Source organism: Mesoplodon bidens, assembly GCF_964165515.1.
Source record: "Mesoplodon bidens genome assembly, chromosome: 3".
Taxonomy (NCBI): domain Eukaryota; kingdom Metazoa; phylum Chordata; class Mammalia; order Artiodactyla; family Ziphiidae; genus Mesoplodon; species Mesoplodon bidens.
The window spans coordinates 12,994,266-13,019,210 of record NC_138178.1 but is presented as its reverse complement, the minus strand read 5'-3'; the positions used below and the strand labels follow the sequence as shown (position 1 = coordinate 13,019,210).

Genomic DNA, 24,945 nt, shown 5'->3' with positions numbered 1-24,945 from the left:
CTTTTATTTCTTTTTCTTCTCTGATTGCCGTGGCTAGGACTTCCAAAACTATGTTGAATAACAGTGGTGAGAGTGGACATCCTTGTCTGGTTCCTGATCTTAGAGGGAATGCTTTCAGCTTTTCACCATTGAGAATGATGTTAGCTGTGGGTTTGTCATATATGGCCTTTATTATGTTGAGGTAAGTTCCCTCTATGCCCACTTTCTGGAGAATTTTTATTATAAACAGCTGTTGAATTTTGTCAAAAGCTGTTTCTGCATCTATTGAGATGATCATATGGTTTTTATTCTTCAGTTTGTTAATGTGGTATACCACACTGATTGATTTGTGGATACTGAAGAATCCTTGTATCCCTAGGATAAATCCCACTTGATCATGATGTATGATCCTTTTAATGTATTGCTGGATTTGGTTTGCTAGTATTTTGTTGAGTATTTTTGCATCTATGTTCATCAATAATATTGGCCTGTAATTTTCTTGTGGCATCTTTTTTCTGGTTTTGGTATTGGGGTGATGGTGGTCTCATAGAATGAGCTGAGTGTTCCTTCCTCTGCAATTTTTTGGAAGAGTTTCAGAAGGGTAGGTGTTAACTCTTCTCTAAATGTTTGATAGAATTCGCCTGTCAAGCCATCTGGCCCTGGACTTCTCTTTGTTGGAAGTCTTTAAATCACTGTTTCAATTTCAGTACTTGTGATTGGTCTGTTCATATTTTGTATTTCTTCTTCCTTCAGTCTTGGAGGTTGTACCTTTCCAAGAATTTGTCTGTTTCTTCTAGGTTGTTCTTTTTATTGGCATATAGTTGTTTGTAGTAATTTCTTATGATCCTTTGTATTTCTGTGGTGTCACTTGTAACTTTTTTCATTTCTAATTTTATTGATTTGAGTCCTTTCCCTTTTCTTCTAAAGGTTTATCAATTTTATCTTTTCAAAGAACCAGCTTTTAGTTTCATTGATCTTTTCTATTGTTTTCTTGTTTCTTTCATTTATTTCTGCTCTGATCTTTATGATTTCTTTCCTTCTGCTAACTTTGGGTTTTGTTTGTTCTTCTTTCTCTAGTTGCTTTAGGTATAAAGTTAGGTTGTTCATTTGAGATTTTTTCTTGTTTCCTGAGGTTAAGATTGTATTGGTATAAACTTCCCTCTTAGAACTGCTTTTGCTGCATCCCATAGGTTGTAGATTGTCGTGTTTTTGTTGTCATTTGTCTCTGGGTATTTTCTGATTTCCTCTTTGGTTTCTTCAGTGATCCATTGGTTGTTTAGTAACATATTGTTTAGCCTCCAGGTGTCTGTATTTTTTACAGTTATTTTCCTGTAACTGATTTCCAAGCTCATAGAGTTGTGGTTGGAAAAGATGCCTGATATGATTTCAGTTTTCTTAAGTTTACCAAGGTTTGATTTGTGGCCCAAGATGTGACCTATCCTGGAGAATGTTCCATGTGCACTTGAGAAGAAAGTGTATTCTGCTCTTTTGGATGGAATGTCCTATAAATATCAATTAAGTGCATCAGGTCTAATGTGTCATTTAAGGCCTGTGTTTCCTTACTGGTTTTCTGTCTGTCTGATCTGTCCATTGATGAGAGTGGGTGTCCCCCACTATTACTGTGTTACTGTTGATTTCTCCTTTTATGGCTGTTAGCATTTGCCTTTTACATTGAGGTGCTCCTATGTTGGGTGTATATATATTTACAATTGTTATATCTTCTTGGATTGATCCCTTGATCATTATGTAGAGTCCTTCTTTGTCTCTTATAACAGTCTTTAAAGTCTATTTTGTCTGATATGAGTATTGCTACTCCAGCTTTCTTTTGATTTCCATTTACATGAAATACCTTTTTCCATCCCCTCACTTTCAGTCTGTATGTGTCCCTAGACCTGAAGTGCATCTCTTGTAGACAACATATATATGGGTCTTGTTTTTGTATCTATTCAGCCAGTCTATGTCTTGGCTGGAGCATTTAAATTTAAGGTAATTATTGGTATGTATGTTTTTTTTTTTTTTTTTTTTTGCGGTACGCGGGCCTCTCACTGTTGTGGCCTCTCCCGTTGCGGAGCACAGGCTCCGGATACGCAGGCTCAGTGGCCATGGCTCACGGGCCTAGCCACTCTGCGTCATGTGGGATCCTCCCAGACTGGGGCACAAACCTGTGTCCCTTGCATCAGCAGGTGGATTCAACCACTGTGCCACCAGGGAAGCCCAGGTATGTATGTTCTTATTGCCATTTTGTTAATTGTTTTGCATTTGTTTTTGCAGGTCTTTTTTCTTCCCTTCCCCTTTTGTTCACTTCTCTTGTGACTTGATGACTATCTTTAGTGTTGTGTTTGGATTGTTTTTTCTTTTCTGTGTATCTACTGTAGATTTTTGGTTTGTGGTTCCCATGAGGTTTTGATATAGCAGTCAATACATATACAAGATTATTTTAAGTTGCTGGTCTCTTAATTTCCAATGCATTTCCAATATCCTGCATTTGTACTCTCCTGTTCTCATGATTGCTGGTTTTGACATCATATTTGTGTGTGGATGATCTTCTACCTTTATTTCATGTTTGCCTTTACCAGTGAGCTTTCCCATTCATAATTTTCTTGTTTCTAGTTGTGGCCTTTTATTTTCTGCCTAGAGAAGTTCCTTTAGGATTTGTTGTAAAGCTGGTTTGCTGGTGCTGAATCCTCTTGGCTTTTGCTTGTCTGTGAAGCTTTTGATTTCTCTGTCAAATCTGAATGAGAGCCTTGCTGGACACAGTATTCTTGGTTGTAGGTTTTTCCCTTTCATCACTTTAAATATATCCTGCCACTCCCTTCTGGCTTGCAGAGTTTCTGCCGAAAAATCAGATGATAACCTTATGGGAGTTCCCTTGTATGTTAACAACTGTTGCTTTTCCCTTAGTACTTTTAATATTTTTTCTTTGTCTTTAGATTTTGGCAGTTTGATTAACATGTGTCTTGGTGTATTCCTCCTTGGGTTTATCTTGTATGGGACTCCCCGTGCTTCCTGGACTTGAGTGAGTGTTTCCTTTCTCATGTTAGGCTCATCCTAGGTGACCTCACTGACACTTCCCTGTCTTTGATCATCCTTTCCAGCAGGTTTCCCAAGCCCCCTTTTCCCGCTGAAGCCCTCTCATGCCTACTGGACATCTCTGTTCTGATGCTGTGCTGACAATTCTAACTACTCTGCCTGCTCCCTTTTCCACGAGTGGAATCAGCACCTACCCCACTGTCCAAACCAGAAAGTTTGGAGTCACCCTCCCTCCACACACACTCCCTGGCACTGTTCACCTCCCATATTCAATCTCTGAGTTCTGTGGATTCTTCTTCCTAAATCTCTCTATCCTCGCCCACCACCCCAGGTCGGGCCACCATCTATTCTGGGTTATTTCCATAGCCACTCTAGATGGCCCTGCTTACCTCTGTGGCCTCATCCCAGCCTCCAGTGAAAGCACCAAGTGCTCCCCCTCTGCACACACTGCTCTTTCTCTAGCCAAGTGCTACTCATCCTTCAGGTTTCCAATCATCTCTTCCACGAAGACCACCGAGCCAGATTTAGGTGCCCTTGCTACGTGTTTCCTAACAAAGCACACTGTCATTTCCTATTTAATGTCTGTATCGCTTTGCAGGACATGTCTGTATGGTTCATTATTTTAGCCCCTGAAGCTAGGACAGTAACCATAAAGACATTCACAAACTTCTGGATGAATAAGTAAAAGGAGATTTCCAAATCTAAAATTCAAACCCAAACTGAGTGATATCATCCTAAATAATTTAATTTAGAAACAAAAACCTTGAGCCCAGCTTTCAAATGGTTTGGTCAAGAAAAGGCACCTCAACATGATGAGGAGTAAGCTGAGAGTATAGCGGCGCCTTTCATGTAAGCAAATCCCCATTTTGGGCAGTTGAGGTTTGCAAACAGAAAGCTGCCTCCCAAATTCTTAAACTGATTCCAGTTGAATCTGCTTATAATCCTGCATAATCAACAAAATGCGGTTCAAGTATTACCTAATGTCCAGTGACTCAGAAAAAAGTAGAGTCTCCTCGTCCATCCCTAAGTCTTTACACACAAAAAATACTCTAATTAGATCTTAACGTTTTGTAGTTGGAAAGGAGTTTGAAGCTCATTAAGCGAATATTTTATTGGTGAATTTGAAGCTCAACACTGTTGTTTTACAGGTGAGAAAACCTGGCCTGTTAGTCATAAAGTGGGGTTAGGACTCGGGTGCTGGGCTGTACCTGCCAGTTTGGAACGTGCTGACAGCAGAGGCGGCTGTTTTCTCAAGATCACGTTGATGGGAAATGTTTCACACACACCTCAAACTAATAACTACTTCATTGTCCAACAGAGCAGCCAACCTGAGGGAGAGAACTGGGGCTTCCTCAGGCCCATGAAGAACTTCTCACTGTAGCGGAGGAGAAATGGCTAGAACCGCAGGTCCGCGGGAGTGAGGCGAGAGACGCTGGGCACTTACCTTTTCTTTGTCACTTGCTTCCCTAGCCACTGTAGAGCCCTGAAAGAGAAAGAGAGAATGAAAACATGCGCACGCGAGGTATCAGCTTCACGTGAAATATGCAAACACTCCAGGGCAGAGCACGGAAATAAATGAGCACCGACTCTGCTCTGGCCCCTCCCCGAGCGTGCTGCACCCTCTGCAGGGGCTTCTGTCCACTGTCTCCAGCCCCTTCCCGGCCGCGTCACCTGTGCTGTCTTCTCCCTGGTTCCTGTCCTCCTGCTGGAGATCAGAAAACCCGACAATCACGTGAACTGAACAGTGACTTACTAAACGTGGAGTCAAACATCAGTCGCCAGAAATGGTTGGCTTGAGGGCCTTCAAAGTGAAGTGGGCCGTCAGCTGGCCGCAGTGACCACTGGGGCATAGAGGCCTCTTTCCCACGCTGCGTCCTCTAGGCGGGGGCGTGCCCTGACCTCCGACTGCCCGTCTCCCCTGGCTTAGGGTTACTAAGGAATGTGCTTCCTCACTTACCATGACTAAGACCCAGTGGGTACTTCCTGGCCCCTTTCACTTTGGAGGTCCCTTCAAACACACGTCTCCTTGCACTGCTTCTGTGTCAGAACCTAGGCTGAGCACAGAGGTATAAAGTAGAAGAAAACACAGTTCTTGGTCGCAGCAATTTCTACTCTACTGCACTGGTTTTCAAAATGATGCCCTCGGTTCTGTGTTGTCTGAAATGACCGAGTCCTCCTGATGCTGACAGGGGTAGAGTTCAAGAACAGAAACTGTCCTTTGTTTGTGGAAGATCTTAATGCAAAAGAAAGATTAGGAAACAAATGGCCAGTGAATTCCTAACTAACTTTGTTAATACAACAGTGAGCATTTTTACTTTGTGCTCCGTGGTGACCATCGCAGTGTCTCACCCAGCAACGCCCAGTGTTTGCTGAGTTTGCTGAGTAAACGGCTGGAGGAGGATCACAGCCCGACTGACTGCTCTCCCTCCCCTCCCAGCACTGGATGCCCAGACTATGACTAGGTCAGTGGAGCGATCCATTTACCTGACTATGTTTTAAATAGATACTTATTGGCCTGGAATACTTGTATTAGCCAGTCATTAAGAGAATGTGTATGTGACTTGGGAAATTTTAAAGTAGCTTCTAGGTTGGCCACTCTTAACATTTTTGCTCTATGACCATCTTGCCTTCAAGCAGCTCAGGCACTAGTCAGGATGCGTGTAACGTGTTCACAGATGGGACGACTCCTTGTACTGGGGAAGGGGGCCAAACCCAGGCCAGGGGCTCCCTGGGGCCACTTCTCCATCTGCCCCATGCTCAGCATTCCCACGTCTGGTGGATCTGAAAGACCCTGCTGCCAACCCAGGGAAGATGCTCGAAGCTTCTGGGGGATGTGTCGGAGGGGCACAAAGCTGACCCAGCAAGTGAAGATGAACCGTGTAAATTGGTCGTGAAGGAAAGCCCTCTGCCTGGCCGAGCCCAGCAGCTGTCACTTGCAATGGTTTGTTTTTTCCTTTACAGATTCTTGAATTCGGGCCATAGTATCTTCCTCTATACACTGACTGCTAACAAAGAATGTTCCCAAATTTAAAGGGGAGGAGGGGCTTAATACTCAAGTATTAAATACTTGTAATACCTGAGTCTCTGTATCTTTAACCAAGTTTTTTAGTCTCTGTGTGTGTTTTCCCCTCTACCATGTCATTTACTCTGAAACTTCGTCTCTATGTAAAAATGCAGAGCATTAGCCTGGAAAAACTCATCCAAATTTAAATTCATTCAGAATTTAAAAATTAAAATTAGAAACGTAAGTTAGTCAAGGCTGAGAGTTTGAGCCATGACATGATGCCAGATGCCCAGGTTCCCTCACAGCGGCAAGTACTGGCAAGAAAAGTTTATTCTACAAGCTAAAAAGGGAGATGAAATCACGACATCCAAGGTTAAAACTGTAACATCCAGTCTATAGGCATAATTTACATCAGGATATGCTTGAACAGGATATGGTTAAGCAGGATATGCTTAAGATAGAGGCACTACCTTAAGCATTTCCGGGGGATAAAAAAGCAGAACCAAAACAACTGCCTTTAAGGGACTTATTAGTAGAACGGATGAGACAATGAAAATTCATCCACTTCTCCCCATATGCCGTGCCTTGTGCTGGACGTGACACGTACGTATCTCATTAATCATCACAGCAGCGGAGGTAAGATCATCTCTGTTCTACAGATGAAGAAACTGTGGCTCACAGAGGTTCAGCATCTTGCACACAGCTAACAAGCAGTAAAACCAGGACATGTGGCTTCAGAGGTCATCTGGCTTCTTACCTGGGAGACTCAAGCCAATGAAAAGACCTATAATACTCAGCAGAGTGAGCTGAGTAACACTGCAAAGGGCCTCATGAGAGAGATGGTTCCAAAGAGCCCTGGAGGCTGGGATTTCCACCTATAAAACAGCTACACCTTGGAGGCAGGACAGAGAAAAGCTGTATTTGGGAAGCTTAAACTGTTCATCTGAACTCCAGAGGGTAGGAGATAAGCCCAGAACATTCCCCCTCCCTTAGACTAGCATCCCTCAAAGCATAGTTCAGCACCCAGGGGTCTGCAAAGTCAAAACTATCTTTATAATAATACTGGGACACTAGTTGCCTCTTTCACCATCTCGATATTCGCACGGATACTGCAAATACAATGGTGGGTAAAACTGTTGGCAGCTTAGCACAAACCCAGCAGTGGCACCAAATGGTATTAGTAGAGTTTGTCATAAAACATATGAATAGCCTTGAGGAAGCAGTTCACCTAACTCAGTGAATCCATCATCCCCAAAGACCAAAGCATGATGTAGCCAGACCAATGCATGCAAACAGACTGACGGATTTTAAAAAGTTCACTGATGTGATTTCAGATTCCACACTGTAACTCAGCTTTGAGAAATTACCACTTGTCAGGTTAAGGTGTGACATCAAAGGAAAACATCCAGAAATTTCTGAAAAAGTTATTAAAAACGCCTCCTCTCCTTTACCAACTACATATTTGTGTAAGGTCTGATTTTCTTCATACACTTCAAATAACTTGGCAACAGGTGGACAGCCAAACCGGACAGGATGTTCTGTCTCACCAAACCTGACATTAGAGAGATTTGCAAAGATATAAAACAATGAATGCTACCTGTTCCACTAAACTTTTTGATCTGGAAGATATTTTTCATAAAGATATGCTAACATGTAATGGTTTTACTATTTTAAATAAGTTGTTTTCAATGTCTCATTTCTAATATTGTAAGTATTAGTAGGCATAACCTACTAATATTGTAAGTATTAGTGGACATAACCTACATAAGCAGACGCTTTCTGGGGTCCTCTTTTAAGGGTGTGAAGGAGTCTGAGATAAAAAAATTCGAGATCCACTGATGAAGACCAAAGGTTGGAAAACTTTTTCTGAAAAGGGTCAGAGGGGTAGTGTTTCAGGCTTTGTGGTCCAAAACGGTCTCTATGGTAACTACTCAACTTGCTGTTATAGTGCAAACACATACGATACACAAACCACAGGCATTGTGGAATTCCAATAAAACTATTTACAAAAATGGCCATGTTGGCTGTGCCATAGAGGCAGGTCACAGTCGGCCAGCTCCTGACCTGGATGTTGCCTATGTCGGTGATCCCAGAAGTCAGATCCCCTCGCTCCACAATCAGAATTTCCAGTGGTCCGCCCCTCACATGAGGTCTCTGAAACAGCCTGTCCCTCACCTCCTTCAGGTCTGCAGTGAAGCGAAACCCTATTCAAAACCGAATCCCTTCCCCACGCTTCCTGTCTTTACTTCCGTCCATGGCACAGATCACTTCCTAGTATATACCAGGATTTACTTACTCCTTTTACTATTACCATCCGTCTTTACTCACCAGAATGTCAGCTCGTTGAGAGCAGGTTTGGTCTGGTCTGTTCATCAAACTATTCCCAGCACCTAAAGCAGTGCCTGGCCCATAGCTGGTGTTCAATACATACTTGTTGAATAAAATAGACATGGTATCTCTCGTAGGTACAAGTGGTCCTCGCTTAACACAAAGGGGCGCTCCTGGCAGCTTTGTGCTCTGGGCGCCTCCTAAGTGCTCAGCATGATCAATTACATACAACGTGGATGACCAAACTTAATGAATAAAAGTTAATAAAAATCAATCTTACCTTTAAGTCATATTTCCTATATACAGATAAACGGTGGCTGAACACATTTCTTGTGACAATCACATATATTTCAACTCCATCAACATTAAGCCGGTACATGCCCAGGAATTGGGGGAGAAGGGTGATCCCATGACATTCCACTATATACTGCACAGGAGAGAAAGAAAAAGGGGGGGCGGAAATGATCCAGTCAAAAGGTGCTCATTCAGATGTAAAATGTAACTCTTCTGCTATGGTGTTTATACAAAGTGATAATGGTTTATTATCACAACTATTAATGTCCTGTTTACAGAAAATGACCATGTTTGTACTGCCTTCAGCAGTACAGGTCTGCGTCCACCGTGCAGACACAGATAAGAAAATTCAACTCTATTCTCAAGAGAGATTTTCTCCCTAACATTCCAAACTAATTTGTAAAGTCAAAACTTGGATATAATGGCGTAGGGTGAGAGGACAAGTGATTGGTCCTTTCTGTAATTCCTTTAAAGTGAAATCACACTCTACCTGGGGCTGCCATCTGCCTCCCTAGAAGCCTTTACGATGATTTCATGAGGTTGAGGCAGCGTGACTTGGCCACTAAGATCAACTCCTTTAACAGTGTTGAAGTCGAGGTTAAAAAGGAAATTGTGGAGAAAGCCCAGTGTTAGAAGCTGGGAGAGTCGGGCTCCAGTCCTGGTTTTCTTGTCTCTTGTTGAGACTCTAATGTTTAAATTGCCCACTGGTCTCCCAAGGCAAAAGGAATAAAAACAAAAATAAACAAATGGGACCTAATCAAACATAAAAGCTTTTGCACAGCAAAGGAAACCATAAACAAAATGAAAAGACAACCTACAGAATGGGAGAATGTATTTGCAAAGAAGCAACCAACAAGGGCTTAATTTCCAAAATATACAAACAGCTCATACAACTCAACAACAACAAAAAACCAACAACCCAATCAAAAATTGTTTTTTTGAAAAACACTTCTCCAAAGAAGAAATACAAATGGCCAACAGGCACACGAAAAGATGCTCAGCATCGCTGATTATTAGAGAAATGCAAATCAAAACTACAATGACGTATCACCTCACACCAGTCAGAATGGCCATCATTAAAAAGTCTACAAATAACAAATGCTGGAGAAGGTGTGGAGAAAAGGGAACCCTGCTACTTTGTTGGTGGGAATGTAAATTGGTGCAGCCACTATGGAAAATAGTATGGAGGTTCCTCAAAAAAACTAAAAACAGAGTTGCCATATGATCCAGCAATCCCACTCCTGGGCATATACTGAGAAAAAATGATAATTTGAAAAGATACATGCACCCCTCTGTTCATAGCAGCAGTAGTTACAACAGCCAAGACATGGAAACAAACTAAATGTCCATCCACAGAGGAATGGATAAAGAAGATGTGGTATATATATACAATGGAATATTACTCAGCCATCAAAAAGAATTAAATAATGCCATTTGCAGCAACGTGGATGGACCTAGAGATTATCATACTAAGCGAAGTAAGTAAACGAGAAAGACAAATGCCATGTATCACTTATATATGGAATCTAAAATACAATACAGATCAACATAGCTATGAAACAAAAACAGACTCACAGCTATAGAGAACAGACTTGTGGTTGCCAAGGGGGAGGGAGGATAGGAATGGGAATTTGATTTTAGCAGAGGCAAACTATTATATATAGGATGGATAAACAACATCATACTATATAGCACAGGGAACTATATTCAATATTCTGTGACAAACCATATTGGAAAAGAATATGAAAAGAATATATATATGTATAACTGAGTCACTTTGCTGTACAGCAGAAATTAATACATTATAAATTAACTATGCTTTAATAAAATTAAAAAAATAATTTATGAAAAATTTATGGATACATTAAAATGAATACTTTGTATATTTACAAGTGACATTGAATAAAAAATTCATGTCAATGAAGAAATAAATAAACTGCCCACCAGAGCAGCGGTGTGAAAAAGGGCTTGTCCCCGCTCTACAGACAGATGGACACACTCTGGCCCCATGTTGGATTCATCAAATCCACTGAACAAGTCCCAGAACTGACACCATTTCCAAGGAGAGTTGCAAAAACACAACATGCGTGTATCAGTCTTGAATGACCATACTCTAAAAGGCCACAAGATGGAGACACTTCTCTTCAAAAGACCATCCTTACAAACTGGGTCCCATTGCACTTTCCAAAGGAAAGTTAGATTTTCCTTTCTTTAAAATGAAGGGGAAAGAAGATTTCAAAAAAGCTCTTTTATTCCCATGACATGTGTGTGAACTCTCTAGGATAACTGAACAGCATGAGTAACATGATTCCAAAATTGTAAAAATTGTACCTATTGTGCCTATTTACAGAGATGTGTCTGGAAGAATGGTCACCATGGTAATGGTGAAATTTAGGGTAACTGCTTTCTTCCTTTTTCAAAAAAAAAAAACTATTCTGCTCGAATTTTTCTGTTGTACAGTGAACACTTTATAAAAATAAGAAAGTAATCAGAATGCCCTTTCAAACTTTTTAGTGGTAAACACTGTAATAATCAACTCTGATAATATTAAACCATCTTAAGATTTTTTTTTAAAGCCTTTAGTTTTTATCATTAAAGAAAAGATGAACAGCATCAGTATAGGAGTTTGATTTTTGCCCCCCAGAGTTTTGGAAGACTTTAAAGATGCCCCGGCCCTTAAAAAAAATCTTACTGACCATAATTGAGCTATATATTTTAGTTTGATGGATTTTTCTGACTTTCACCCACAACCTGTTCTTTCGTGTGTGTGGGGGGGGGGTACGCAAGCCTCTTACTGCTGCGGCCTCTCCCGTTGCGGAGCACAGGCTCCAGACGCGCAGGCTCAGCGGCCATGGCTTACGGGCCCAGCCGCTCCACGGCATGTGGGATTTTCCCCGGACCGGGGCACGAACCCGTGTCCCCTGCATCGGCAGGCGAACTCCCAACCACTGCACCACCAGGGAAGCCCCACAACCTGTTCTTAATGCGAAGTCTGATCAGAGGAACATTTTCTATTTCTCGCCTTTCAAAAAACAGTAAATTAACTTGATTTTCGCTAATACAAAACAGGTGGTAAAGAGCTCTTGGCTGAAATGAAGATTTCTCACATCTGATGTAAAGAAATAAAAAGGAGTGGTTGTCTGGTACCTCTGAAGAGAGATGGTTGGATGGGCCTTAAACACATTGAAGCACACAGGTTTCAGTTTGGCTGTTCAAGTCCCCTGCCTTTGTGCCATTCTGCTCAATTATTCTCATCATGGCCTATCTTTTAAAAGTCCTGCTGGCAGAAGATATCTCTTAGATCAAAATCTTGGTACAGTCACAGAGCACCCGGAACAGAGCAGATACTGACCACTATCCATATTGAGGAATATGTTAAAGAAAACTGACTACTACACAGGAAATCACCAACAAGCTGTTTTTTTCCCCCAGGGGAAAACACACATACAGATTACATTCTACAACTCCTCTATCTTTAAGATTAAATAAGTTACTCCATGTTAAAAAAAAATAGATCAAATTTGATCCACTTCATCAGCAAGTTTCTATGTGCATTTGTTCTCAAAGGCAAGGCTCACCTATGAGACTCTCTGATGAACACCTTGAAAAATAGAGATTTAATAAACTTAAAACTCCTGAGTTTATAAAAATGTACAAAACCACAACCACAGAAAGCCTATCATGTTAGAGTTCAGTATTGACAAGCAGCAGTTGGTAGCAAAGGTTTAGAAAGCATTTATGCGTCAAAACTTTGCAGAAGAGAAAATTCTCCCTGTGAATTGAATTTCTGGGTGGGAGCACTGGGAAGACACTGCTTCATGTCAGTGGAGGAAGGTCTCACTGGGTCTGTGAGCACCTGGGCTGGGGCACCACTGCACATGGAGTCACTGCATGTGGGAGTTGACCCAAACAGGCCCAGATATGATTCCTCTCAGATTCTTCACCAGCTGACCCAGGAAATGCTGTGCACACACTCCTACACCAGTGGGCCCATCTATGAGGGTTCCTCCACCCCACAAACTACTGGACGTTATCCCACATCTAGGGAGACTGTAAACTCACAGCCACATCACCCTGCTCGAGCCTTCCTGATCCAGCTCCACATTCACTAGCTGTGTGACCTTGGGGAATTATTCAACCTCTCTATGTCTCTGCATTTGGAGATGAGGCATAAGATTAATAGTTAGAGCACAGGGGTTTTGTGAAGGGTGTGAAGATCAGGGAAACAGCACTGGAAGGATGGTGGCAGGAGCCGGATGAAACCAGGACCCTGGGGCGAGGGGTGGGAAAGGAAGTAGGGAAGGAAAGGGCGAGGGAGGCAAGGCTTGCACCTGATGTGCTCCTCAAATGCTCCCTGAGAAATGGATTCTATTTAAATGCAGGATGGGAACTCCCAATTTCAGGGAATCTCCACAGAACAGACTTACCAAAAATGAATAATGTTGCATGTGTGTGTATTTATTTATAAAGTGAGGCAATATTTTTGTAAATATAAAAGAAACACTAAAAAATTATATTTCTCACTCATGTTGCTTTTAGGATCAGAACGCTAAGCACTTCCCCTTCAAAAGCTTAATCACTGACAAATTAACAAAACAACCTGTAAATAAATGCTTCAAAAATTATTTTAAAAGGGTGTATTGGTGGCACTACAGTATCATGATCAGTTTTTTGGCACGAGCAACCTTTTTTTATAGTTAAAAACATCCTCAGCATCTATTAATTTCTTTTTAACATTGTTGATTTGATTGCAAGACAATCTAAGGATGAATCTTTGCTTCCTCCTTTTTACATACTTAATTTCGAATTCTTGTAATTACAAGAATGGAGAAATAGCGACTTAATCCCGAGGGTCACTCTTTAAAAAAGGTGTAGGGGAATTCCCTGGTGGTCCACTGGTTGGGACTCGGCGCTTCCACTGCCAGGGTGCAGGTTCATTCCCTGGTCGGGGAAGCAAGATCCCACAAGCAGCTCGGCGTGGCCAAAAAAATAAATAAATTAATTAATTAAATAAAATAAATGAAATAAAATAAGAAATAAAATAAAAATAAAATAAGTGTAGGTATTTCTTTCACTTTCAACCACTGTCCTGATGTGGCTACAAGGCAATCCTGCCTAACTGGCAAAGGACACAACGCAGATGTTCCTTGTCTGCCATGTTAAAATCTCAATTTACAGACTCAACAGGTGCAGTGCCCTAGTGCCGCCCAGTAGACACTTTCCTAGAGGTCAGATGAGTCTGTGGACTTCTGCCCTATGCCACTCTGAGGTCCCAAGGGAGATAAGAGGTCACAAGTGGACCAAACACTTGGCAAAGCTGGTCATCCACGTGTGGATCAGGAATTAAGAGCACACATCTGCCAGAGGGCTGACCGTTATGAGAGCCCCAGCTGTGTACGCACAAGCCTGCAGAGCCTTCCTCTCAGTGGCTCCTTAGATTCGCTCCTTTCCCAGAGGCCTTCCCATCTGTGGCCCACAGCTGGCCTGTTATTTCCACCCCTCCAGGCTCTCTAGGTCACCTTCTCTCACATCAAACAAGGAAAGTCTTGTCTGGCACGTGAACTGGCAGCTTTCAGATGCTTGCAGTTCAGCGATGACACTGAGCTTCCATCTGAATAAGGCATGGAATCGTTAGTCCCAAATTTTTAAAAAGTGACCTTGATGGTCATCAGTTCTTCTTACACTTACTGTATGGAGCTAAAACCATCACAAGTGTTCTTGGGATCAGCGTCCATATTCTCAGTGTTAAACTCACCGCATTACCTACATTTGCATTTTAAAAATATTGTTTTTTATTAAGCATTTTTCACTTTTGCATTTTCATAGCTGGATGCCTCGTGTCACCTTGCATTGTTATTTATCCTGCGGTGGCTTCTGTTTTTTCCAAGAGTGCTTCTCAGACACTTGTATTTGCTGGCAATGTTCATCTGTAACCAATAACAGTTTTTACTTTTTTCTGTCTTCTTTTAAAAAATATCTTCTTGTACGAAAACTCCATGGTGTCACCAGTAAAGGCAAATTTTATCTCTTCATTAATCTCCCTTAGAGCTTTTTCCTATATAACAGCTTGTCAGAACTGTAATGTAATGACAAATTGACGTGGTGAAATAGGAATTTTAAAAACATAAAATGCAATAGCCACAAGATCTCGGTTTCCTTTGCTCTTGGGTGCTCAACAAGAATAACAAGTATTATGAATCCCCGATTTGTTGCTTCTTCTCATGCAAAATGAAATGCCATTAAAAGATTCACAGCTGACTGAAGGTTTCAGCAGAGAGGTTTCTAAGTGATGTACTGGAACGGATAAATATTTATATCTCCGCATGATAGTGTGAACCTGGGCTCCAGCTCTTGGAAATTGCTGTTATTATCATGTTTCACTCATTTTTTTTAGAGCCTTGAAGTGACAATTTAATATAGCATCAAATTAATACTTCAATGTAAAGTCTTGCTTCAGTTAATGTTTTTGAAAGGTTAAATTATCTGTAATCCTTATTGTGCCTCTGCCTATGTTTACAGATCACTCCAACAACATTCTTTTCATAACGGTGGGGGGGAGAGAAAGAAAGAAAAAGGGAAAGAAGGAAGGAGGGAAGGAGAGAAAAAGGAAAGAGGAAAACAAGGAAGGAAGGAAGGAAGGAAGAAAAGAAAGAAGCCAGCCTGAAATTAAGGATTGGTTTGCTTTAAAAGAACCAAATAAATAAATAATCCAAACATTCCTTGAATATTTTGAATTATCCTTCAAAATTCCTTGAATTTTGGGATAACGGTCCATGTCAGTTAATATGATATCTTTTGGTTTCAAATAGTTTTAAGTCATAAAAGAATGTAAGGATGACTCCATTTAAGCTAATGTAAATATAAAATTTTACTGCTTTTCTTTTTTTTTTTTTGCGGTATGTGGGCCTCTCACTGTTGCGGAGCACAGGCTCCGGACGCCTAGGCTCAGTGGCCATGGCTCACGGCCCCAGCCGCTCCGCGGCACGTGGGACCCTCCCGGACCGGGGCACGAACCCGTGTCCCCTGCATCGGCAGGCGGACTCTCAACCACTGTGCCACCAGGGAAGCCCTGCTTTTCTTAAACTTAATAAAAAGCAGGCTTAAAAGGAATAAACATTCCTCTGCAGTATTTACAAACATTCTTAGTACTGAGGTATTGCAGAATATACCTGAATGCAAACATTGGTGCCCCAACTCTGTTATGCTGTTCTAAAGACCCATACATAACATCATCATTAAAGATGAAATGACTTTGTAAAAAACACCTTATCAGGGACTTCCCTGGCAGTCCAGTGGTTAGGACTCTGAGCTTTCACTGCCAAGGGCACAGGTTCAATCCCTGGTTGGGGAACTAAGGTCCCACAAGCCATGCAGTGTGGCCAAAAAAAACCAAAACAAAAAAACTCACCTTACCATAAGTACAGATGGAGTTTACTCAGTGGTTACAACTGAAATGCAGACAGACTGCCCCAAGTATCCCGGTGTTACGTGCTCTGGGAGGCCTGGCTGCCCAGCTCTGGAGCGCAGTCAGCAGCCTTTGGTTGGCAGCTCCTTCTGGGCCTGCCTTCCTGTCCCTTTGGCCCAACATGGCAGCATCTGGGTGGAGGACCCCAAAGGGCCCCACCAGGTTGGCTGTGTCTTGGGGGGGCCTGCCTGGCAGCCGGCCCTCCCCCTCTGTCCAGTCCTACTCTTTTCCTCTTCCCGCACTGGCTTCCATCCTTAATCAGTATCCTGACTCCACATGCTGTGGGCCTTCTGCTCGGGCCAGTCACTCCTGAGCAGCAGACACAAGAGGCAACAAATTCAGGACCTCCAGGAATGGCAGAGCTTAGGACTACCGGAAACAGAACTTGAAGAGTTATGCATAAAGTGTTTGAAGAACTAGAAGGATGCAAGTTCAGAAATGAGCATATATAATAAAAAACGATCAGGAGTGCACTAGTGGATTTTTTTAAATGGAACTTCTAGAAGGAAAAATATGATCTTTGAAATAAAAAATCATTGGACGGGGAGGCAACAGATTAGAACAGCTGAATAGAGAATTAGGAGTGGGTGACACAGCTGAGAAATTTATCCCAAACCGAGCAGAGATGTTTGGAGACGGAAAACAGGAAAGGAAAGTGAAGTGCCGTGGAGGCTAGAATGAAAATGTTAACTCTGTAGATGCTGGAGAGTGGCGGGGAGACAGGCGATGTATGAAGAAAAAAGAACAACGGGAATTCCAGAAACTGGAGAGAATGTGCTGCAGGAAACGCGTGCTGATGAGTGGGCTGCGCAGCTGGAAACCTGGGGAACGACGGCTGGGACGCTGGGAACAGCCGGTGACGCCCCCACCTGCAAAGTGTCTGCAGAGTGGAACTGGAAGGGAAGCTCCCCGGGCCACAGGGACCCTGGAGGTGGCTGCACCTTCCAGACTTTACTAAGGGAGAAGCAAGAAAAGTGTGTGCAGCTTCTGAAGGCACAGAGGCTGCTGGGAGTTGCCCTGAATCTCATAGTCCAGGTGCTTATAGGGCTTAAAACTTCAATGTGCTTTTCACATTTCGACTGGCCTCTCCTCCAAAGAGAACAAAAAAGCCAAAGAGCAGACTCGGAACGTTTCTCCTGCTCTGGAAAGCTGGTCCTGTGCTGCCACTCACAGGGGCTTCGTCAGCATCACCCAGGAGCACGTGAAGAACACAGCATCTCAGGTCCACCCAAGATCTACTGAGTTGGAACGTAAATTTTTTACAAGATGCGCGGGGGTTCCGTCTATAATCGGCAGTTTGGGAAGCGCTGACGGAATGTGTAACTTCTTCTCTTTGGGCACCAGGCCCTCAATTTTTAAATTTTAATTTTTGGCTTTTATGGGACCTATTTTCTCAGTTTCTCTCTGTTTGTGGCCAATGTGACTGTCCTTCACAGGAGGATAAAAAGAGGTACTCCAAGGAGGTTCCAAAAGAGTCAAGCATTGACCCCCAAATCCTTTACCAAAACTTGAGGTACTAGCTAGCTTTTTCAACAAGGATTTCAGATTTTTAGGTGTAACTTCTAGATTTGGCTCAAGTTACTGTCTCCCAAATAACAAAGGATAAGAAAGGATTTTTAGGTTACTTTATCAATTTTGTCAATTTGTCAACTCAGTCACTTTGAAATAAAAAACAAATAAATTTAAACACTACATTTCAAAAACACAAAAGATATTCCTAACACTATTTTCATAAGGCATTTCTTGATCATCTGCATTGGAACTTGTTCCCTCTGCTAAAAGTTCTAAAATTTTATTGACATTGACTCTTAATTAAAGCCGAAGCCACACGATACCAAAACTCCCAATGCATTCAGGTCAGTCAAAAAAGAAAAACCAGTCAATTTAGAAGAAATAACACATTCAAGAAGGTTCTTGACCATTTTTTCCTTTTTGAATGCTCTTCAGCATTGCTCAGCTAATCAGGTGATAACTGTCATTTATTTATTATATTTAAAATTTTTTATTGCAGTATAATTGCTTTACAATGTTGTGTTAGTTTCTGCTGTACAGCAAAGTGAATCAGCTATACACATACATATATCCCCTCTTCTTTGGATAATCGTAATTTGTAAGACCTGAGTTTGTCCTAACCTAACAGAAATTTGAAGAAAAGGATATTTACACCAAAGCACTAAGTTATTTTCCCAACCATAAAAAAAGAAAAACAAAGGAAAAGAGACATAAAAGTTTGCTCTGCTTAATAGAAATTTTCCATTGGTCTGAAAGATGATGCTATGCTTTCTCAGCCAACAGTGGAAATTAGGGTAGGATCTGGGCAGCAAATAAGGACTAAGGCAAGATGCTGGAGCTTGGAAAAAAAAAATCTAACTCCTCATGGTTTGAAGCTTCAGATTTTTCTGCATCTGTGCCACACTCTATCAGAAACCAGGCCCCCTAGTGGATTCAAAGAGCAAATGATTTCGACACTGGGACTACGGCAACTAAGTATGTGCAGGAAAGGTATTTAATGATCTTATTCGATCATTTACATAGCACTTATCATACACTAGGCACTATTCTGAGCAGGTTATATAATAAATATCAATTCACCTGATTAGTACAACACTGGATGAAGGAGGTACTATTATCCAAATTGTATAGACAGAGAAGCAGGGGCAGAGAGGATAGGAAACTTGGTCAAGGTCACACAGCAGGTCGGGAGCAAAGCAGCCAGCTGCAGAGTCTGTGCTCTGAAAACCACCTGTCACACAGCACTGCTGGTGAGCTTGGCTCATCAGAAAATTAACCCTAAGAGGAATTTATTTAAATATCTAGCATGTTCTACTTCTCCAGAGGCTGGCCTTGGGGTAATTTTAACCTTCCAGAATACAGCTGCACCTCTGCATATATCTTACTAAAACAAAAAAACAAGCAAAGAAAAGAAAAAAGAGACATCAAGTACCATGGAGTAACCAAAGCTGTCAGAAAGCCCATCCAGTTTATTCCACAGGAGCCGTCCTCTCTGAGAGCCTGTCCATCTACTGATCTGGGATCTGCACAGGCCTACTGACTTGTCCAGATGGGGGGCGGGTTTCAGAAGCAAAGGCACATTCGAAGGTAAAAGCAACAAAAAGCAAGAAGAAGGGCTTCCCTGGTGGTGCAGTGGTTGAGAATCTGCCTGCTAATGCAGGGGACACGGGTTCGAGCCCTGGTCTGGGAGGATCCCACATGCCGTGGAGCAACTGGGCCCGTGAGCCACAACTACTGAGCCTGCACGTCTGGAGCCTGTGCTCCGCAACAAGAGAGGCCACGACAGTGAGAGGCCAGCGCACCGTGATGAAGAGTGGCCCCCGCTTGCCACAACTAGAGAAAGCCCTCGCACAGAAACGAAGACCCAACACAGCATAAATAAATAAAAATAAATTAATAAACTCCTACCCCCAACATCTTCTAAAAAAAAAAAAAAAAAAGAGTCCAGCTATTTAAAAAAAAAAAAAAAAAAGCAAGAAGAAATAAATGAACGGACAGTCCCCACCGAAGCAGGAGACAGAAAAATTTTGACTATAAATCCTAAAAGTAGTCCAGGCCACCTTACGTCCTCTCTGGAATTAGGTCAAGAGTAAGTACACGGCACAGGGAATACAGTCAATAGTATTATAACAACTTTGTGTGGTGCATAATCTATAAAAATATCACAGCACTATGCTGCACACCTGAAACTAGTATAATATTGTAAGTCAATTATACCTCAATAAGAAAAAGGGTAAATACATGCACAAATGAATGAAAGGATGAATGAAATGCAGATGGGGAAACTGAGGTTCAGAGATCACTTAAGTAACCAGTTTGCGACAAACTATGACTTAGGTCTCCTGACCTTCAATGTAGTGTCCTTTAAATAAATCATATGAACAACGGTGATTCTCAATCACTAAGACCCTTTACCTCTGTTTATTTAAAAATTGTTTTCTTCCAGTTTTATTGAATATAATTGACATACAGCACTATACAAGTTTAAGGTGTATCAAATCGTGATTTGACTTCCCACATACGTCATGAGATGATGATCACAGTAAGTTTAGTGAACATCCAGCATCTCATAGAGATACAACAGCAAAGAAATAGGAAAAAAATATTTTCCTTGCGACGAGAACTGTTAGGATTTCCTCTCTTAACAGCTTGCATATATAACACACAGCAGCGTTAATATTTATCATGTTGTACATTGCATTCCGAGTACTTATTTATCTTATAACTAGAAGCTTTTACCTTTTGACTACCTTCATCCAATTCCCCCACCTCTGGTAACCACAAATCTGATCCCTTTTTCTATGGCTTTGTTTGTTTTTCAAGAATAATTGACCTACAACACTCTGTTTTAAGGTTAACACTAGGACCCTTTACATTTAAAATACTTTTTATAAGAAGCAAAACACAGATGCTGAAGAAATGAGCTTTTTCTGGATAAAGAATATACCAAGAAAATAATCATTCTGTAGCAGTGAAATGAAACATTTAGTACTGTGACAGCCCCTGGAGCATGTTAATAGACTTATTTTGGTCCCCAATGTATTTTATGTAATAATGCTGATATGTCAAATCTGCATGTTTGTTACAGTAACTACCCCAGAGGAGACGTTTCAAACTGTAATTTCTGTATAGTCAAAAAATTCTGAACTCAAAGATGTCATCAAGAAGTTGATATTTGAATTGCATGTCACACTGTATTAGAATAGTATCATAGTCACTTATCAGAATAATATGTTTTCATCAGTCATTGAGGTATCACATTGCTTTGAGAGTTCTGAGACAATTTAAAGAAAGCAGAAAAAGAATGCATCAGCGCGACATTAAGTTCCAGAGAGGAGTGAATGGCTAAAGCTGCATCCTAGAATTCCGTTAGTTCAGAAGCCAACGCCTGAGCGTTTTTACCCTCATAGGTACTAACCCAGCACTTTAAAATTTCCTTCACAATCGGCAACAGCATAAGCGCTGTAGGACAGATTTCAAAAGGAATAGATGTTATAAAAGATTGATTAAATGTTTGATGGATTTAGAGGCTGACCAGTGTTTCTGAAAAAAACAAATGAGGGGCAGTCCCAAGTTTCCAGAAACAGAAGGTAGCTTCAAGGTGTTCACAGACCTCACTGCAAGCAAAATGCAGTTGATCAAGCTCGGTGCTTTGTGATCACCTAGAGGGGTGGGATAGGGAGGGTGGGAGACACAAGAGGGAGGAGATATGGGGATATATGTATATGTATAGCTGATTCACTTTGTTATAAAGCAGAAACTAACACACCGTTGTAAAGCAATTATACTCCAATAAAGGTGTTAAAAAAATAAATAAAATTTAAAAAAATGCAGCTGATCATATTTGAGAAGAATAAGCAACTGGCAAGAAATAATTCCTGGGACTTCCCTGATGGCACAGTGCCAATGCAGGGGACACGGGTTCGAGCCCTGGTCCAGGAAGATCCCACATGCCAACGGAGCAACTAAGCCTGTGCGCCACAACTACTGAGCCCACGAGCCACAACTACTGAGCCCATGAGCCACAACGACTGAGCCTGCGCTCTAGAGCCCGCGAGCCACAACTACTGAGCCCGTGTGCCACAACTACTGAAGCCCGCGTGCCTAGAGCCTGTGCTCCGCAACAAGAGGAGCCACCACAATGAGAAGCCCGCGCACTGCAACAAAGAGTAGCCCCCACTCACCGCAACTAGAGAAAGCCTGCGCGCAGCAACGAAGACCCAATGCAGCCAAAAAATAAGTAAGTAAGTAAATAAATAAATTTATAAAAAAAAGAAATAATTCCTGATGTTACAGCAGAAAGCGTGACAGCAAAGGAAGGAAGCTGACTTTTACAGGCACCTCAGAGCCTACAAATCCAACCATGCAGTGCCTTTGAAGGAGTCACTTTGAGACGCTGGTACTTGACGTGATGGTTTAAACACTTGAGAAGCCTCTGGTTAACAGCAACAGCGTATGTATATGTTTGTGTGTGTGTGTCAGTGTGTGGTTTAAACATCAGTTCTCAAGGTGGCTGCTGCGATACTGCCATCAATGGTCATATTCATGCCATAAGACTACACTTTCTCAAGGTGACACAGTTGTTACTGGCCACTGTTGTAGGACTTGATGACTGCTATGACCACCACCACGTGTGGAGAGCCTGGCGTGTGGCAGACACTGTGCTGAGTACCTGCCCTACAATCCTCAGGACTCCGGAGTCAGCTGATGTTTCCATCTCCACCATATAAATCAAGAAGCTGAGGCTTTAAAGTCCAGAAGTCTCGGGGCTATTAGTAAGTGACAGGGCTGAGATCTGCACCCAGGACTGTCTGACGTGGGACTTCATGCTGTTACTACTTCACAGTACGACCTCATACAGCTCTAGCTGGGGGCTGGGATCGTGTGCTCTACCAGGCCCTTGTGCTGGAACGTATTGAGGAAGAGAGTGCGGGAGGGGGGATTGGGGGGTGGGAAAGAAACAGAAAGAGATGGCTGTTCCCGAGGGCAGTTTCACTTTATGCCCAGGTGATGATGAGGGGGTAATGCTGACGTGAAAAGAAGGTGGTGAGTAGACAAACACTTTCTAAAATCAGAAACTTCTCTGGGCAGGAGATTGTGGGGGTGGGGGGGGGGCTCTCTGGGGCCAGGACAGGAAGAGACCAGTGAAAGCAGGAGAGGATCTGTAGGTGTAAATGGATAAATACTCAGAGGTCAGCACCTCACTTCCAGCACGGGCAAAATAACTTCTGAAATGTTGCCAAACTTTAAGCAGAGTGATTTTAAAATCAGAGTGGTAATCATCACAACTATTGTACAGAAGGGTATTTAGATTAAACGTGTTACGTATATTAACTACCGATCTATCATTCCTAAGTACTAACTGTCGGTAATCCGGCCACAGTAATTTTTAAAAACACAGCTAGAGGGAATTTTTGTGTCAAATGTGTTCTAGTCATGTCCTAACTATATACTTAAATCTTTGGCCTTGAGGATAACTTGTCACAAATGTCAACCTTCTCAGAGTTTCACATAAAGATGAACATTACCTGGTGGTACTTCTTTAGGATGTTGTGCATTTCGGCCACATCTTCGCTCGTGATGGTCTTGATGATGTACCTCTTGTCGTAGGACGTGTGGAACCGCGCTCCGCTGCGGGCCTGGGAGTCGTTGGGAAGGGGTGCACTCCTGGTCAGGGAATTCTTCCCGTGGGATGACAGTGGAGGAGGGAAGAGAACCGGTTAAAGCCTGATTTCCAGGTCATGTGTTGTCACCACAAGTTTTCAAAAACATCTGTGTTTGGAAGAAGTTGATAAGTAGGAGGACAACATTTTCTATTCATTGTAACTCAAATGGCAAGTCCTTCAGAAGAAATGAAAACAGCGATTCTAATGTCTAGAATTATAATCAAAGTTACTTTGTTCACCTCGTTCTTTGAGTTGAACAAGAGCTGAGATTTCCCTCTCAATAAAATTAGGTTCCAGCCATGAAAGGACATTTTACTTTCCCTGAGTGTTTCCTTATATGACAGGTATTCTGCCAAGCGTTATACACAGAGGACTTCTCCCAACTCTGGTAACATTCCCATGAAATGGTTACTAGTGATATCACCGTCGTTTTACAGATGAGGAGATGGGGATCAGAGAGGTATAATCATTGGGAGAAAGTCACACAGCTAGTAAGGGGAAGAGCCAGAATGCCATCTGCAGTGTGGCTAGCTCGGAACCCAGGTTCTCAACTAGTCAGCTACTCAAGTAGTAAACAACTTAATTAGTAAACTCTGTGGCCCATGGCTGCCCTGGCAGGGCCTGGCCTGGGCAGGTATTGCTCTAACCCAGCTCCGGAAGTTTCTGACCTGGCCCAGCCTCCACCCCACTTCAGCCATTTTTGAGAATGATTCATCTCTGGAGAGGGTGGGCAGGGCTCTGAGGGGGCGCTCTTCTGCAATCCCTTCACTCCAGGATCCAGCGTTTCATTCCATACTCACTGTCACTCCCGCTGCCTCCCTGCTCTCACCTGTGACTCCCCTGTTTGAATCTGTTTTCCTAGAGCCTCCAGGAAGTCTGTCCCACTTTCCCCCAACCGTCTTGCACTGGTCACCAGACTAGTGGATCCGCAAACCCCCAGCATCTGAGGATGCCTGGTCTTCGCCTCTGCTAACTGTGCCCTTGAGAACCAACCTCCATTCCCCGCCAGCCCCACTGGACGGCGTATGAAGGATTCACAGGGAAAGACAGTCCCACCTCACCTTCCTCTCCCAAGGAACCAAAGTCTGTCTAGTCAGGGGGACACAGCTGTCTTTAGAGAGGCAGGTGGTATCCCGGCATCATGATTGTCAGTGAGATTCCTCATCGGTCTAGAATGTTCAAGCCTCCTCAACCTTTCCTTCGTTTCCAGATTGAAATCCACCAGGACGGAGCCATATGAGGTCTTAATGACGCTGCAGTAGTGCAGCAGCTTGTGGAGGGCCTCCTTGGGCTGAGGGGAGTGAGCGGCTTCTCATCTCCAGGACCAGGCCCGGGCACCTCGGCTGCTGTCTTTCCATCCTGAGACAGTACATCCTGATCTGAAGGCAACCGGGCACAACTGCCAAGTGCAGAGCCGCTCCTGACAATTAACTGAATGTGCTTTCCTGAGCTTATTAGAAACCTCGAGAGAAGGGGGAAAATATCAGTGTAACTCCCAATGGTTTTAAATAGCAGGATCTGGCCATGTGAAATGATGAAGACAGCTGAAATTCATCAGATAGACGGAGGAGGAGGGAAAAAGGATTTTCAGGATGGAAACGGCTGTGTATCAACAAGAGCTTGATTCTTACTTATATTGATTTTTTCCCTCAAACATAAAAAATCTC

General features: G+C 42.5%; 1 protein-coding gene across 1 annotated transcript in view; it reads right to left on the bottom strand.

Moving 5' to 3' along the window:
* The window catches only part of PIP4K2A (phosphatidylinositol-5-phosphate 4-kinase type 2 alpha), a 179,497-nt gene that overhangs the window by 35,870 nt on the left and 118,682 nt on the right, over nt 1–24,945 (bottom strand). The window contains exons 4-6 of the mRNA XM_081226989.1: nt 23,141–23,293; nt 8,622–8,768; nt 4,454–4,492 (exon numbers count right to left, since the gene is read on the bottom strand). Coding sequence (XP_081083115.1) covers nt 4,454–4,492; nt 8,622–8,768; nt 23,141–23,293 — 339 coding nt within the window. The remainder of the gene's footprint in view (nt 1–4,453; nt 4,493–8,621; nt 8,769–23,140; nt 23,294–24,945) is intronic.